Below are 18894 nucleotides of genomic sequence, written 5' to 3'. Positions count from 1 at the left end.
TATATGCAAGGGGTAAATAGTTGCCTTTGTGCGCCTCTCTGACACATAATTCACAATATAGAGTTGAGGGCACACACAGAGCTTCCAAGTTAAAATAATAAAAAATGGTGTTTATTGTTCCAATGTTTTGACAGATCAAAACCCACCTTTATCAAGGCTTTACTTATTTGCTTGGAAATCTTTTGTGTGCACACAGTTCTGTGTGTTTGTGTATTTGTGTTATATCTATGTTTTTATCTTTTATTTTTTTATTCAGCTGTACAGTAATTGTATTTTCTAATTTATCTTTTAGAGATCCTAGGTGATCACATATTCTTTATTACAATTTATATACTTATTTTAGTATTTTACAATTTGCATCATCAGCAGTGTGCTTTTAGCTTTAGTTCCTGTTAAGTTGATTTTTTTTCATGGTTGCGAATATATTCACTATTTGATTTTAGTATTCTCATCGTAAAGTAATTTCAATATTTTAAAATGCAAAGGCTTTCCTTTTGTGACTTATTATATCTAAAGCTTTTTATTGAACAATGCTGGTTTCCTTTTGTTCTTAGTAATCTGGTTCCTATAGGGAATATACTTGTTACAGTATTTACATAAATGATTTTAAAGCTTTATGCAATACGCAGTCTCAGTATACATTACTATGTGCTATTCTAAAAGGCAAATTTTTTTGTACTTCTGGTTCTCATTATTTTGTTATATAACAGCTTAAAGGTAACTGTGTTGGGGTCACTGATGCACATTTCAAATACTGTCTGGCTTATTAAAAATTTAAGATTTGCACCATAAGCTGATGTAATTTCCACTACAATATATTCTTCTTCCGCTTGGCCAGAGCCTTCTATAATCAAAAGAAGAACAAAATCCATTATGCATTTGTAAATTAAAAGAGAGATGTATATTTATATAGCTTTTATAAACTGTTCAATTTAAGAGAGGTTTTAATAGCATTTGTGGGCTACTATGCACCAGCTTTAGATAACCAATGGTGAAAATATTGAAAGTGTAGTTTTGAATAGGGTAGAATGTTTTATGAAGCAGAAGAATAAGGCAGATAAGGTTCTGGTTTGCTGCTATCAATGGTTTGAGGCAAATCCTGTGGGTTTGAGATTCGTGGTCCTGACAAATTAATGTGCAGATTTTGCCATGGGGAATTTATTTTAATCCTATTGCAGTCTACCGCATGGTCTTTGAACTATGACCAGAGTGGGAGGGCCTATAAGGGGGCTTTTGGTTAAGCCAGACCCCTCACCATAAAATAGGGCACTGAATAGCCAGTGAATTGAAAGCTGCTGCAGGGAAAGTAAAGGACAAGCTGTACAGGAAGAGATCGGTATCAGTAGGGAAATTGTATTTTAATTCTAATTGCTATCCCTTCAGGAAATCAACTCCTTTGCTTTTCTTTTTGTTGTTGTTTTTCTTAGTATGAGGGACTTTTTAGTTTTTAAGTTTATTTTGTGGTTGATTTAAAGTCGTAGTTGATTTATGGTCAACTGTCAGTTTTATTTGCTGTCTTTCCCATTACAAACTTTTTTCTGCTGCAAGACTTCCCTTTAAAAATGGGCTTTTATTACAGGCTTTGGCAGTTGGGGGTTTTAATTTTTTTAGGGTATATCATATTTTTTTTATGTTGATAGAGCCTTTATGTGGGGTGAAACTGCTTTTTTTGTGTATAAAAAGTGGGATTTTCTTTCAGGGTTGGTAGTTTAGGCTTTTCATTTTTCTGTGTTTTTTTTTATTTATATATATGTTGATATGACCCCTTTTTAAGTTTGGGATGCTCACAGCAAACCATTCACTTCTTACTGGCCATCTGTTCTTGGATCTGGCTTTCGTTTGTAGCACACCACTGCAGGATTTGAAAGAAAAGTACAAGAATAGTAATCCACCTAACATGATATCAATCACATTCACCACACCTTCCTATCCTTGTAGATAAAATAAACGGTTGACATATGCCAAATTGGCCTACTAATTCAAATGGTCCCACTGCTGGCCAATTTTACATTTTTGTATTCTGTGCAGTATCTTTATTCTTGTAGAAAACTCCCAGCCTGTGCTTTTTGTTTCTAATGAATTTTAGCCTAGCCTTGCTCATTAAAACTGTCCCGCCTCTGCCAATTTCACACTGTCCTAATTCTTGTAATAAAGCCCCAGTCGGTGCTCTTTGTCTCTAGTAAATATAGTCCTAGCCTTGCCACCTCAATTGTCTTGCTGCTGGCCCTTTTTATACTGCTGAGTCATCTGTGGTCTCTTCATTCCTGTAGTAAAACACCATTCTGTACTCTTTTTCTCTAGTAAATTTTGGTCAATTCTCCCTCATTAAAAATGTTCTGCTGCTGGCCAATTTTACACTCTTGTATCATCAAACTTTTTTAAACTGAAATAAATCAAATTGGGGTGTTCCTGCTGTATGTAAGCCAAACCAATTGTTAAAGGAGAAAAACAATTCCACAGCTAAATATGTACAATTATTTTAATTTTTTGCACATGTGTTAAAATCTACATGTTTGGCTAGAAAACTACATAAAACCCCAAAACAATATATATTTTCTGAGCACAGAACAATATTGCCCCTGAAGCTGCATGAAAAGACCCCCTTTCTGCTGTGAAATATTTTTATTTTATTTTTGCATCAGTACATGTCCTGCATGGAAATGCATAGATTACTGTGCTGTTTGACAGTAGTTTGCCTGTTGCCCCTAAAAATGGCCAGAATTTAACAACATTGGCCCCCCACTGGTTTTAAAGGGATTTCTCTATAAGTTTTGATTTTTCAAACTTTGAACCGGTGCAGATTCACCCACCACTAGAAGACACAATGGATAATTTCAGGTTCATGTACCCACTGAAGAAATCCACACTCTCTATTTGTCCAAGTGTCTGTTAACAATAGGACACGAAGTGACAGGAAATGCAATATGTTATTGTCACTGGAACAGGAAGTGAAGGTTAAAGCAAAAATATGGACAGTCAAAAAAATTAAAAATAAACTTACAGGAGATATATAGAATATTATATGTTTGGTAAAAGTATTCCTTTATGTTGTAATCTTTTACAGATAGACAGCATTGATGTCCACCCTTTTCAAATCAAATTGTTCAAATTCTGCCTGTAATTACATTGCTGAAGCAACATATTCTAATCTGTAGACTAATGCATCTCTGCATCTCCTTGTCCTCAGGATTGATTAAGAAAGATGCAATATATACCGTCTAATCTGGCTCCAGTACATGCTGCCTTTACTTACCTTCCAGTTAATCATTTCACTTTGTCATGCTTTATTCCTTATGAGCATAACCAGAATAGATAGCTTGAAGCCAGAACTCTATTACACTCTAGCTTTCATAAACAAATGTGTAAATGAGAATTGCATCTTATTTTCATGAAATAAGATGGGGATTGATTGTTCCATTTCAGTATTACTATTGATCTGCAGATTTTGAGATCATGCCATTGAACATCAGTGAGGAATAAGTGTCCTTTTGTAAGTCACTTTGTGACCACCCTTAAGTTTATTTATTTATGTTTTGGATATTCATTAAGGATACTGCATTACCATTACTCATAAAAGCTTTTACACGCTCAAGTCAATCTGTCAAAGCATGCAAAGTGAGTTTTAGGTGAAGTTGTCTTTCTTAGACTTTAAATGTGGGTAGTATATTATTACAGGTGAAAAAAAAGTCTAAAACAAAGACAATACAATTTACCGTACTTCTTTTAGTGAAGTTTAACTCAGTTCTTCTCTATGTTTATTACCTCTACACTGTAGTCAGACCAGCAAAAGATAATTTCTGATTGGTTGATATGCGTTGCTGTAGTTTAAAGATCATCACTGATCTTAGTACTACTTCTGGTTGTTGGCAAATACACAAGTGAGTCAGCAAATACACATGTTGTCTGTTAAACAAGACGAAGACCTGCATGTAAAGTATTCTAACCCATGGCCACTAATTACAATCTGTAATGGTTTTGAATACAGTAAATTGAATTCCGCCTGCAGTGTTTTCATTTTGTAAGGCATATCCTTGCTGTTTGCACTGCCTCATTAAATAAGCTTAGCCAAGCTGTAAATGTTAAAGTAAACTCTGCATCTCACATTAAACCTGTGCCTTTTATTGTTTATTACAGAGAATATGATCAAATACACTGGAAGTCCAGACAGTCTGCGTTCTCGCACTCCAATGATAACACCAGATTTGGAGAGTGGAGTCAAAGTGTGGCATTTAGTGAAGAACCATGAACATGGAGACCAGAAAGAAGGAGACAGAGGAAGTAAAATGGTGTCAGAAATCTATTTAACAAGATTGCTAGCTACTAAGGTATGTCAAAAATACAGGAGTTCATGCTTAAAACTAAAGTTAATTTTTTTGGGGGGTTATACAGCACCAGGGACATAACATGCCTCTAATAAAGTTTACCCTGATCCTGCTGGCTGATGATTCATGTAGAAATCCTCCTTTCAGTGATACTGGATCTCCTTGACAGCGGTGAACTTCCGGTGAAGCATGTGTTAACTTCATCTGCTGTTATAGTTAAGGAATTATGTAGTTGCCCTCCACTTGTGCCCCTTTTACCTATTCGCTGAACTCCTTGCATCCTTTCCAAAGAATGCAAAGCGTTTTGTGAGTGGAAGAGGATATTGTCAGTCATCTGTTCTCTTCCCCTCAAAGAGCACTTTGCATTCTGGGAAAAGAATGCAAGGAATTCTGTGAACAAGGCAAGGGGGCAGGTCAGCAGTGTGATTCCATTACTATTACAGCAGAAGCACTTAATCAATGCAGTGCCAAAAGTTTGCCATCCTACAGAAGCCATCAGCCAGCAGGACATGGGATACACTTCGTTGAGCTAGGTTATGCCCCTGGTGCTGTATAACCCAAAATTGTAATGATTTCAGTTTTGAGAAATTTGTTTTATAGTTTTAGGTTTTAGGTAAGTAACAAGTGTTATGCATCTTAAGCACTGGGATTGTCTTTAATAACAGTTATAAGTAAGAATGCAACTGGTGTAAGCCATGGCAGGCAATGTAAGTGCTAAGGGTCCCAACAACACAAAAGGCAGTACAGCCAGGCTATATGGTGACTCTTCAAGAAATAATAGCATTCAGAAAATAAATTGTATATAATGAGTGTATGTACAGTTCAAGCATTTAAACATATAAACAGTAAACAAAACTGTCAGAATACACCTGCTGAAGTCAGACCAATACATGATAGATTCCAAATGGTTGTTACTGCACTTCATAATTAGTTTTGTCTATTGAAAAAGGTTACTGGAATGCAATGAACGCATTTAGGATGTTACAGATATTGTTTTAAAACTCCACAGGTCTTATACAAGTACGTGCTAAGGATTGAATTTATCCCTATATATGGCCATGGTTGTAATATATAATGTTAGATGGGGTTCACTTTCCTTGCCCTGTGGTATTATCTTTTTTCCCCTTTGTTCTTCCTCTGCATTTTCACAGCTCCAACTCTTGGTGATGCAGTGACTGCTTGAGGTCCCAGCCTGAAATTTGAAATCCTCACTCTTTTTTTTTTTGACTGAGCTACTTACATCTGCTTGTTGTTATATTACTTAAAAAAAATAAAATAAATGAGTATTGCATAAAATTCCATCTGTCTTGATAACTAGGTTGTCTCTAAGAAGGTGGCCTTCTGAAGACATGCTATGACATGCTATGTGTGTCCAGTTAAATATTATGTAACCCAAACTACTGACCATATGATAAGGATGGGATACACAATCCCATGGAGGATTTCTGGAGGAAATCCACTTGAAAGATGGAAGGACTAAACATTTTATTGCTGTTGGGGGTTGAGACCCATAATGACTTTACCAACCAGTATATAAGGGATGTTTACAGTTGCTACAAATATTTAAAACGACTAATTGAAGGGAGAATAGAAATGGATAGCCTGTAAGTATATCACCACAATTTCAAACATTCTAATTCAGCATAATATCATATTATCTCCTACCCATATGGGTCTATTCGGAGCTGTTAACCCCGTTCTTCCCACCAAGAATTACCAGTATTAAAGTGGAAAAACTACCTTTGCAGTAGGGCTTCCCCTACAGTGCAAGGGTTAAAAGCATGGCAGACGCCACTCACCTCTTCTGTCCTATGCTCTAGGTTGTGGACAAGCCCTGAGCACCCTCGGCGTCCTCGCATACACCAACAGTCCTGCATTGTATGTGATGACATCACAGTGGGATTATTCACATATATGGATTTTAACTGTGTATTCAACTGTGTGCCTGGAACTGCATGTTCCATGATTTAAGTATGATTTTGAAGAGGGGAGTTTCTTATAAAACACAATCCCAAAATACATTTCCTAGTGTATTATAAAAACTACTCTTATGCATGCTGCTTGTTGAACTCTATGCAAACAGGATTCACTAAGTGCAGGTGTTTTCAAGACTAGAATATTCATATCCTTAAAACTTGCATAACACAAGCAGGTGTTGTCAAAAGCCAGCTTTGATTAAATTCCATTCCTTCCCCATTCCCAAATTATTTTTCATCTTCATAAAACGGTTTGATTACATTTTTTGTTTCACACATAATTTAATTTTAGTTTTTTTGTCACTCCATAACATACATTTCTAAATATATTTATAAGAGAATAATGGTTCAATCTTGAGCATATGAAGCAAAGGAAAAAAACGTGTCCTCTTGTTAGAATATCACAAACATACTCCTACTTATTTAAAGAGAAACTCCAGGCATATGTATAAATATACATTTCAAATACACAAATATTTGCTGTTTAACCTACCAAAGGATTTGTAATCTGACTAGCCATGCTTCTGATATACACACGTATGCTAGGCTGAACTCTATTACTCTGTTACTTTCCTGCTTAGCATTACTGCTTCCTGAATCAGCTTAACTTCTACTTTAGTAACCTCAATGCTCTTTGGACAGGTAATGTTGTTGATTTATTGTCCTATGAGCAGGCTGGAGGCTACGAGGGGAAATCCATCAAAAAAGCTAAAGTCTGCACTCCAACAAGATACCGCTCTGTCCCTCTCAAAGTCTGCTCTGCTATAGCATGTTTCAACACAAATGGGCTTAATCGTAGAGGTCCTCTGTAGAATTCTCTGTAGGATTTACAGACTAAGCTTATTTGCCAAATCAATAAATGAACAACAATATCTACATTTAATTAAATTTGCCACAATTTTCTACTGTATAAAAGCCTGCCTAAGCTAAATTTTCAGTATCCCTTTGTACAAATGTATCCTTTTCCTTTTTAACCCCTTCATGACTGAGCTAGTTTTCAGGTTCTGTTCATAAATGACTGACACATTTTTGACATTTTTGCTGTGTGATTCTTCCACAGCAGTAATATACTTTCTTACTAAATGTACCCACACATATTATATATTGTTTTTTAGAGGACAGATAGGGCTATATAATTATATCACATATGTGTACCTAACCCCTCACTTAGTTTGAATAAAATAAAAAAATTAGGAAAAAAACTAGAAGAAAACCATTTTTTCACAAGTTTTGATTATTATTTTTTTTTTTAGAATTTTTTTATATTAATTATAGTATAAAAAATATATTTATATATAATTTATATTTTCCTAATTTTGTTTTACACTTTATTTTAATTTTTTTACACTTTGTAAAAAAAATAAAAATAAAATAAAAAAACTTTTTTTTTTCTTGTCAGTTTATATCAAGCAATCACTATGACAGCTTGATAAATTAACTTTTTTATTTTATTTTTGGCTATTAGGCTGATCCAAACTTAGGAACAGCTAATAATAACCTTAGAGACTGATCCTGACTTTAGTCAGATTCAGATCTCACTAAAAGCTCTTTGATCGTGCCTAGACGATCAGAAATGATACATTTCACTCAAAAGAGATACATTGTATCCTTTCAGTGAAATGTATCTAAACATCGGGCTCTCGAACTGTCAAAACAAATAGCAGAGAGGTGAGGTGAGTCACTGCTGCCTCTCTGCTATTTTGAGCTGTCAAATACGGGATCGCAAATTGCGGTCCTCTATTTGCATGTAACGGCTTCATTCTTTCATTAATGAAAGGAAGAAGCTTTTACAAAAAGCTTAATTATTTCATTAATTAATGCCTCAATACTGAGACATTAATGAATGACTGTTAAATGCTGAGAATCAGCAAATACCGGCATTACAAAGCCTGATATAACTCGTCACGTACAGTGTACGTGGCCAGTCATATAGGCACAAAGTGACAAGACGTACACTGTACGTCTCCCGTCACGAAGGGGTTAAATGTTTCTTGCTAAATAAAAGTGTTAAGGTTATTGAAGTTGTTAGTAGCTCAGCAGCAACACGTTCTGCCACAAATGCAGCAGCCCATTCAATTTGTAAGGTAACGTTTGTGCAGCAGAATCAGTGATGAGCAGTGTTTCCCTGCAGACCAGATCTTAGTTGGTATGTAGATTGCATTTTCACCTATATTTGGGCTTAATTCATCTAAGGTTTTTGATCACCTGATCACCTACCACAATTCAAAGCCTTTTTGTGCAATACATGGTCCAATTAGTATTCCCTTTACATTGTCTACTGTTCACTTATTGTTACTATTTTAATGCTGGAAAATATAAGTAAGATAAAGCAAATATAAATTAAAATTGTACTTGCTATGCTTTTAATATCTGAAAAATAGAATGTTGTGATCAAATATAATATTTTTACAATGTTATTGTTTTTTGATTCAGGGCACCTTACAGAAATTTGTAGATGACTTGTTTGAGACTATATTCAGCACAGCACATCGGGGTAGTGCTCTTCCCTTAGCCATCAAATATATGTTTGATTTCCTGGATGAGCAAGCAGACAAGCACAATATCCATGATCCCCATGTTCGACACACCTGGAAAAGCAACTGGTAAGTTTCCAGCCTTTGGCAACATAGAAAGTCTGTCTTATATTTTCCAGAATAACTTACATTTTAAAAACATTACACACAATTTTCAGTGTAACAAAACAAGAAGAAATTAGTTCCCTATATCTTCCTGACCCCTAGTCGTCACATAACACATAAGCTAACTAAACACTTAATACTACCCTACCCTCATCTATAACTTAATCTAGCCCCTAAAATGAGCCCCTATCACCACGAGATGGAGCTGAGGAGCATAGGAAATAAGTATGTGTTTAATGTGTTCCACAGCTCCATCTAGTGCCCAGTATTATATCAGAATACATTCAACATGAACAGAAAATATATCAAGAATGCTTGTTTTTATCAATGAATGATAGAAATCACCAGCACTCCGTAAATTAAATACAAAAAATGTCCATTTATTTGGACTAAACGTCACACATATCAAATAACCCAACGTTTCGGGACCACGCAGGGTCCCTTCATCAGGGCAGAAATGTGACAAGTGAGTATACCACATATGTATCGTTCAGTAAGTGTGGAGAAAATGTAAAACCCCGCCCCATGACATCATCATGACATCAGAGCACACCTGATAAGAAAAATGCCATATACAATCGATAGTAAAAACCATAGTAAAAACACAGTATAAACATGAGTGCAAAGAAGAAATAACAATCAGTAAGATACCTGATATATGCAGCCAGATGATGTTGGTATGTGAGCCGCGGGATAAAGCCTGCAATGAGTATGCAATGCCAAGCAAAGCAAACAGGATACTGCCCTGCATTAAAAGAGGGATTGTAGCAAGTAGATAAAAGAGTAATACTTAAACTTTATAAATTACTGGTTTGGCCTCATCTTGAGTAAGCAGTGCAGTTTTGGTTGCCAACCCTCAGGAAAAACGTCCTTGAGCTTGAGAGAGTTCAGAGAACGGCTACAAAATTAATTAAAGGGATAAAAGGCCTGAGTTATAAAGATCGCATCCAGCAATTAAACCTATTCACCTTAGAAAAGAGGCGATTTAGAGGGGACCTTATTGCAGTTTTCAAAATCATAATTGGGGACCACAATATTTGGAACAAGTTGTTTATATCGAGAACTGTATTTAGAACATGTGTACACAACAAGAGGTTAGAAGAAAAGTGCTTCAATCTTAGACTGTGAAAAGGTTATTTTACTGTGCGCGCAATAACAAATGTGGACTTCCCTTCCACAGGCAGTGGTATCCGCTAAAAGCATTAATACATTCAAGAAACTTCTAGATGAGCTTCTTCTTTCATTGCATATACAAGGATATGGGAAGTGTTAGAGCCATATAGATATATAGACAATATATCAATATGAGGTGAAGCTTGAAATGTGTTAGTTAATATTTAGTTAATATTTAGCAATGCAAGATCTGTATCTTGCTGTGTCACATACTACTATAGAGCTGGCGATTGAGAATGACAGTGTATTTTCCTCCATGATCAAGGGCTAACTGAAGCCTGTATTACAGGCTCATTGATGTGAAGGTCTATAAGAAGTGACTCAAAGTTAATTTAATCTGATTGCAAGGAGATAATTTCTTCATTTCCTCTCTCCCCTCCCTCATCCCCTTTAAATAAACCTCCTGCTCATTTAGTCTGAGTGGCTGCAATCAGTTTGAGATTAAAAGCGCCAGATAATGTTAATAATATGCTAATGCTTCATTAGTCAGACACTTATTGGTGCCCAGGCTGTGTATATGTGTCACTGCTGTGTCCTGATCCAGCTCATTGTCACAGAGGGCAGGAGGAAATGCACAGTCCCAATGTTCTGCTGGCAGTAACTTGTATAGTAGAGGGTAAATAACACACTGCAATGATTTAGAGCTTGCAATAAGATATACGGGCTGGATTGTAATCCTAAAAACATAGCTGAATGGTATATAGTTGACATGAACTGACATAGCCCACATCAGTGTGCTGCTGATACTTCATTGTCCAATCAGCTGGCTAGAGTGGGTCTTTGACTAAGCTCATTACAACTGTACAACTGTTGCAGAGATAACTAAGAGATAAGTGAAATTAATTACCTAGCTTTGCTGTCTGGCAAGTGTGCCCAACACGCAAGAATTTATGGTCATATGCAGGTAAAATAGCTTGTGTGTTTAAATATATATATATCTATATATATAGATATATAGATATATATATTGATATATCTGTAACTATATATATAGATATATATCTATATAGAAATAGATATATATATATACAGTGTGCATTTATTTATTTTGTTGTTTCTTTCATTATTTTATTTTAAAGTTCAGTATTTACCAAATATATTTTTTTTCTTGCTAGCTTACCGTTGAGGTTCTGGGTGAATGTTATCAAAAATCCTCAATTTGTGTTTGACATCCACAAGAACAGCATTACAGATGCTTGCCTTTCTGTGGTGGCTCAGACATTTATGGATTCATGCTCAACATCAGAGCACCGCTTAGGCAAAGATTCACCTTCAAACAAGCTTCTCTATGCCAAGGACATCCCAAGTTATAAAAACTGGGTAGAAAGGTGAGTTTTTAAACCATGGTTATATAACTTTATCTTGCAACATTACTATTATGTAGTATTAAAGTGATACTAAAGTCAAAATGTGTTTCAGCTATTTCAAATGCTGATCACTTACAATGAATGCTACTGCTTGATTTCAGGATTTTTAGCATGCTGCAGAATCAGCTGGTCCCCTGATCACTGGCCTTGATATCCTGATTTAGGGTGGCTTCTTTGCCTTGCAGGGTCCCTTGAAACCACCCTTGTGTGTGCTAGTAAGCTGTCTCCACAAAACACAGACACAGCAAGGCAAGCCATTTCCCTCCCCTCATCCTACCTTCTACAGGCCAGTAGATGGATAGCTTCTGGAGACTGCTGTCTTTTGTGACCTTGTACTCAACAGGAAGTTCAGGCAAGCAGAACTCAGAGAGTTGGAGTCAGGCATTCAGAAACATGATGATTGTAATTGTTTGGCCAAAACTTTACAGAAACACTTTCCTCGGCAATGCATATTTGTTTGATCTGGATTCATGATTGAGAGTTTAATATTACTTTAAGGCTACGTTCACACCTGCGCTGCAACGCACGACACCCAGGACGATGATTCCTCGGTCTGCGCAAGCGCACCGCGGGACTCCGCCCCATCTCACACGAGCAGTCGGCTTAAAGCCGCTGCTCACTAATTGATCGGCGTCCTACTGTTGTTGGAGCTGGACACTGATCAACCAGTGTCCAACCCTGCCATATCGCCAGGACCTACCTAATGAGCCAGGACTTGACTCGAGGATTCCTCAATACAGACTCTCTCAAGGAGTGTAATATCGCAAGTACCTGGGCTGATGCCCACCATATAGCTAGAGTCTGCATTGCATTGGTTTCTGTGTAGATCTTGCCTTGCTGTTTAATTACCAGTGCTGGATACCTATCATCAGTTGAATTTGATTAACGTATGCTGTGATACTATACTATTGCCTGCACCTTATCCTGCATATATTAACGGTTAAGACTTGCATTTATCTTACTGCACGTATCAGTCTGCAACTCCACCTGATGGTGGAGCTAATAATCCATTAACCTTATGTGGACAACTTCACCTCATTTCGCATCTGTGATTTTACCTGTGCGTGCACCCAACCAGACATTGGGACACCTGCCACCAGTCAGCACACGGTAGTACTCTCTGATACCACAAGGGGTATGATGTAATGCAGCTCCCTCTCCACCTTAGACAAATACAGGGTATTGAGGGGTAAGCTGCTTAACTGACTCCTCTTCTCCAATTGGAGGAGAACCTCCGCAGTTGAGATCCAGATACTTGCATCGATGGGAGGGACCGTTGCAGAGCCTAGCCTTAAGCAGCATCACAGGAAATTCACAAGTGTTTTTTCATGTTTGTTTGATGTACACCAACAAGGATAAAGGATGTGTTGTTACTTATCAAAGGGCCAACATTTTCATTTTGATGGCTTCATATTATTTATCAACAAGAAAATAAACATGTATTTATCATCTTTCACCAAAAAATACAAATTGAATTGATGTTATTTAAGGTTAGCTACAGCTTTTTGCTGTTTTGGGTCTCTTACCAGTTCACCAATGGTAAGAGATCCAAAACAGCAAAAGCTGACAAAATTAGAAAAATGCAAGTTGCCATTAACGTTAACACTTTGACTTACTGACCTAAAACAATAGGACAGATCAGAAGGTCAGTGAAAAGTCATAGATCCTTACCCACAAGTGATGACAACCTCCATGTGTCTCCAATGACAGATTTTCTTTAAATTGTATTAGTGTGTTAACATTATGGGTGCTAGTGAACTAAAAGGAAATGGTATATCTTTGCTTGCTAGATGAAGGTGGATACATTTGCTTTTATTATTCTTTATTATAAGAATCAGTAGAATTCTGAGACAATTTGATTATGCTGCTGCCCATAGGATAAATTGGACCCTAGCAAACAAAAAGCATTTGGTCATCCAAGTATAACCCCTTCCAACTCCTTTGATGCTTCAGTTTTTACTAGTGTCCTAGGAGGATGGATGCCTTTTCTCCTCAGAGAAATGTTAAACCATGTTCTCTACACATTTGTTACGTTTATCAAGAATATTTTTTTATTGAATCAAAATCCATTGTTTCCTTGTGCAATGAGCTCATAATGCTGCTATCCTGATTGACTAATCCTTGGCACCAACTAAGTGGCCATACTCAGACCCCACCATGATGAAGATGCGCGGCCTGCATGAAATGTTTACTCTGAGCCTGATGAAGGGTACCCTGTGCGGCCCCCCGAAAGCGATTGATGATACTTTGAGTAATGACTGACAACAAATGAATGGATTTGCACTGACATCTATGTCTCTGTCGTGCTGGTGACATTCCTATATTTTATTATGCTGAATGCGGCGCCATCCGCGGTCATTGCAAGCACCCTCATATACGTTTGGGAGTTCCGGTAAGGAGTGCTACAGGTCTTTGGACTTCTGCATGAAATGAGACCCTCAAAAGCTAGGCTCTGCTAGTGGGGTTTCTCAGACACCTAGCGTACTGTTTTTTTAGGCACAGAGTGCATTATAAGTCCAGGGCCGTGACACAGCCTCTCCTGTGCTCCTGATCCCTAAAGACTCCCAAAGGGAGTATGCCTGTGAAAGGTGTTAATATTGTCCAGAATGTTACATGCTCACTAGGTTCTATTTCAGCACCCTGCTAGTTCACCAGTGCCTGATTACTATCAGTGCCAGCAATTTTGTGGGTGTTTCTACTGTCATGGCACTTCAGGGACCCCAAAAATGTGATAAATAGTCAAAAAATCAGATGTGTCATTTATACCCCATGAAAGCCTGAAGGTGCTTGGATTTCTGGGCCCCTCTATGCAGTTAGACTGCAAGAAAGTCTCACACATGTGCTATCACCAAACTTGAGGGAAATAGCAGTAATTCTAAGTATGTCCAAACTGTGTGTGAGAAATATCTTATTCAAATGACATGTTAGGAAAAAAAAATTAATATACATTTTTATTTTCCAAAAATTGTGGCAAAAAGTGGGAACTTTAAAATACTCACCATGCCTCTTGTTATATACCAATGGGTGTCTTTTTTCCAGAAGAGGGGGATTTGGGGGATGTTTTTACTGTCCTGACATTTTAGGGCCTCAAGAAATGTGATGATCAGTCACAACATAAGGGTTGATAAATATATATTTGCAGTCATGGCCAAAAATATTGGCACCCCTGCATTTCTGTCAGGTAATGCACCACTTCACGCAGAAAATTGTTGCTGTCTCAAAAAATAATATAAAAGATATTTGGGCACAGCACAGTGTTGCATGACTGTCAATGTCAGTCAAAGTATCACAGAACTGACAACTGAAAAATGGCTTGGAAAGAAGTCTTTGTTTTCCCTGGCAGGCCCCGCTTTACAACCTGCCATAGCTGGCATGCCCATTTGTCAGATGCTAGGGGTTTGGATGAAAGCAATGTCCAGAGAACCTGCAACTATAGTTACTGCTCACTCAGTTTTGACTTGAATGAGTCTCCTGTTTATTAATTTACAGGGAGCACTCTTTGTCTAAAAGGTTGGTCTGCAGAACAACAGTGCAATAAACACTTACTGTATATGCCTTTTACCCCAACAAAAGAAACCTAAGCCTCAGTTTGGAAATCCTCCTGCTTCTGAAGCTTAAGCATTCCTTTCCTCTCTCCCAGACCTCTAGGTCCTAAATCAGGGTTCTTATGCAGATCTTCACTCTGTTAATGCAAGTTATGGGCATAAGATCCTCCAGGCAGCTCTTTGAGCTGCAGACAGCCAGGGCTAGTGCTAGACTATTTTGCGCCTTAGGCAAGACCAGCTACTTGCACCCCCCTTCCGTGGCGTAACCCCCAATCCCACCCCTGCGCAGCTCCATTCTCCTGCGCTTTAGCTTCTGCAGACGACAGGTGGATGTAATTTAAATTGAAATAGCCAATAGCAAACTGGCTATTGAAACCCCACCCACTGAGCAGAGGAGCGAACCTGAGAGAGAAAGTTGTTGCTCCTCTGCTCAGTGGGCAGGTGCAATAGCCAGCCTGCTATTTGCTTTTGCAATTTGAAATATACTAGGGTTGTCATGGGGGGGGGTGAATGGTCAAGGCTGCGCCCTAGGTGGCTGCCTAGTTTGCACCGACCCTGCAGACACCCCTAGTTTTACACTGTTGTTTTGTGCCTTACTAGCATTTTTTTGCTGTGTTGCCCACCCCTCAGTTGGACTGCTTTTGGATATCCCAGTTGTCTCAGAATTCTACTGACCCTGTGTCGCTTAATAAAAAATAATGAAAGCAAGATTTTTGTACTCCCTGTAAAATCCATCTCCTGAGGTTCAATAAAGGAGACACTGGTCCCACCCCTCTGTGTTTAAGATCTATTCCTAATACTGCTTTTTATAATGGAATCATGATGAGAGTGAGATGGCCTATACTTGGCTGGCCAACATCCTTTTTGGTTTGCCAGTGTCCAGTTTCTCCTGTAGGCAGCAGCATAACCTAATTGTCTCAGAATGCTACTAATTCTGTGTCGATTAAGAAACAGATTTTATGGTGAGTACAAAAATCTTGTTTTGTAAAACATTAAATACTCATCTCAAATGGTCAGAAACTTACTGTCCTGTGTGCCTAGTATATTTAGTCTCTCCTGTGACTATCCTAGGTTGACACGCCCTAACAATGATAAACTCCCCTGGCTATATATAGAACATTGATTTATATTTGTATACAATACTTTAACCTTTGCTGATGCTGATCAGTCAGAACAATATGATGGTCTGTGTGAAACTGACGTCAGTTTAAGACACTAGATTGAAGAAAATAGGTCACCAGCACTCCATAGTGCTGGTGACCTATTTTCTTCAATCTTGTGTTTTGCACGGTGCCATCCGTGAAGTTACTTCGAGCACCATTTATTTGATTGTTGGCCGGGACTGCTGAAAGGTGTGCGGAGGGCACCTCCATCAATTGCAGTTTAAGACACTGACACTACTATTATCATTCAGAACTCATTAACAGATGTGTTTGACCTCCTTACCTGCATTTGACTTGCTTCAAGCACATTTTGCATTTCTATACACTTGCATGGGAATGCAAAACCCACTTGAAGTGAACAAAATCATTGTCACAGGTCCTACAGGAACCATAAACATGAGATAATTGTCACTTAATCTGCAGGGAGTGTATAAATACAACCCCTGCCTTTATAAACATAGGTAGTGAACAAGGTATGCACCAACCTTGAGCATCCCCAATCTGACCTTTTATATTAGATTTATATTAGATTTATACAAGTACATATTTTGTACAAATAATAAAAGCCTGATTTTATGGAGGTTACATTTCATTGGTAAATCCATGGTTCACCATTGTTCTATTTAAATCTATAAATTAGGGCAGTTTTAGCAAAGAAGACAAGTAGAAAAAAAACAGGATAATGCAAAGCTAATAGAAGAAATATTTCATCTTAGAAAGTATTTTAAAGAAAAAATGTCTCCAAGTTTCAAACAGGAATAAATAAAGCTCTTAATTTTCAAAATAGAATATGGAAATAGAAATATTCTTGCTATGGATAACACATTTAGTTCTTCTTTCAGATACCTTTCTAAAGCAGACCCAGATCAGAGAATTACAAGAATAGGAGTCGGCTGCATAGGGAGGCTCCTTGTAAATATACTAATTCTGTACATATGTTGCAAAATGCTGGCTTGATAAAATGTGTAAGATAGCATGATAACAAATCCGCCTTTTCCCCCCGTGTCTAATATATTGTTAATGCAGACTGCTTTTGGGCAGTGTTAAACATATCATATTGACACACAGCAGCAGGTGCAATGCCATTTTGCTTCAGTGCATATGTACATTGCTATAAATTGGTCTCTGGATTCTGGCTGAAAGGTTCCTAATAAACAAGTAAGGGAACTGTTAACATGGATCCCTGTAGCTGATCTGACTCTTCGTTGAATTAAAAAAATCACAATAGGTGTTAATTAAGTTTTTTTATTAGAAATAGAAAAATTATTTTTTTATATTACTGCTGTGTTCCCACCTGCACCAGCTATCACATAAATCAAAGCACAGGGTGTTAATTCCAGGATGGTTAAAGTGTGGTTACTGGAATACAAATGAACCTTCTGACTTGTGTTTGTGAAAAGCACTGGTCTTTAATATTTTACATTGCAGGGCAAGAAACTACATGTAAAATACATTAGTACTCATAGAAATGACAATTAGATCCTTTGCGACCCCACAATAAGGGAGGAACACTCCTTTCTAGGACTGCACAGGGATTTGTCTTTACTCCCCTTTATAGGGTTGTGCCATTCATAAACATGTATCTGTTTTTAAATGGAATAACAAATACATGCATGGGGCAAAAAAAATAATTGGCTTCACTTTAGAGTGACACTAAACTCTGGCGTTATATATTAAAAACACAATGATGTACCTTAATTATTAATAATACTGTTTATATTGATCCCAGAAGGTGCAGAAGGTGGTTCTTCACAGGAACAGTGGTTTCCACACCTCCAGCTTAAACATCATATTACTGCCCTCTGGAGATCTAAACCTCTTAGATGAGCAGTATATAACACAGCGCCAACGGCTTATGTCCAGAAAAGGAGGCAATCTGCAGTGATTGTAGTACAGAACGCTAACGAGGCAGGCTCTCAAATAGGCTTTAGGGAAACCTCAACTCTGGAAAACAAAACACAGAGAGCGCCTCCATCGCTTAAAAACTTTTTATTAAAATAAATTTAGACAGATGCAAACATACTCACAAAGGTCTAGTTAAAACAGGCATGAAACGATATGAACACGAGGGACTTAGCCAGCCGGCTGTTCGTCCTCTCTGATGGTTTACGCATTTCCGAGGTCACGCCTCCTTCGTCAGACTCCCTTTGAGGATTTGTGTATGAACCAAATGGAAAGTAAACATAAATGATTAAAGATATATCATATTCTCTTGACCCAAGCTTACTCCGAGTGACTGTGAGTTGTGTTCAAATTTGTTAAAATATCAGACCTCTGACATTTCCCTTTTGAAATAGAAAAAGAATTTGAGGACACAATCTCTTCTTCTGCAGTCTCAGCACTGAATGAATGGAAAGCACTCTGTACAGAGGCTTCCCATTCATTCACAGACTGGAGATAGTAAATATTTGCTATCAACCAGTTATGAATGGATAGAAGCCTCTGTACTGAGCTGCTTCTACCCATTCAGAAACTCATGAATGTACAGGAAGTGATGTAAAGCACTTCCTAATCATTCATAACTTGGGACACATAGTACTATGTGTCCCCAGTTGTTTACAAACATTGGTGTGATCAGCGATCACTCCAGTGTTTGTGCTGCACACAGAGGATCGGTAAATATCATAGATATTTACCGATCCTCCTGCTCTCTATCCTGCACTGCTCGGCCATGTGCACAGAGCCATTTGGCCAGGATCTGACAGCTGG

At 37.7% G+C, this 18894-nt stretch overlaps 1 protein-coding gene across 1 annotated transcript in view; it reads left to right on the top strand.

Moving 5' to 3' along the window:
• The window catches only part of PLXNA4 (plexin A4), a 580559-nt gene that overhangs the window by 550866 nt on the left and 10799 nt on the right, over positions 1-18894 (top strand). The window contains exons 27-29 of the mRNA XM_018566064.1: positions 4135-4325; positions 8732-8901; positions 11226-11438. Of these exons, the coding sequence (XP_018421566.1) occupies positions 4135-4325; positions 8732-8901; positions 11226-11438 (574 nt within the window). The remainder of the gene's footprint in view (positions 1-4134; positions 4326-8731; positions 8902-11225; positions 11439-18894) is intronic.

Source organism: Nanorana parkeri, unplaced genomic scaffold, assembly GCF_000935625.1.
Source record: "Nanorana parkeri isolate BGI_ZX_2015 unplaced genomic scaffold, ASM93562v1 scaffold26, whole genome shotgun sequence".
NCBI classification, from domain to species: domain Eukaryota; kingdom Metazoa; phylum Chordata; class Amphibia; order Anura; family Dicroglossidae; genus Nanorana; species Nanorana parkeri.
Note: the sequence above shows the minus strand (reverse complement) of the source record. Positions and strands in the feature narration are given on the sequence as shown.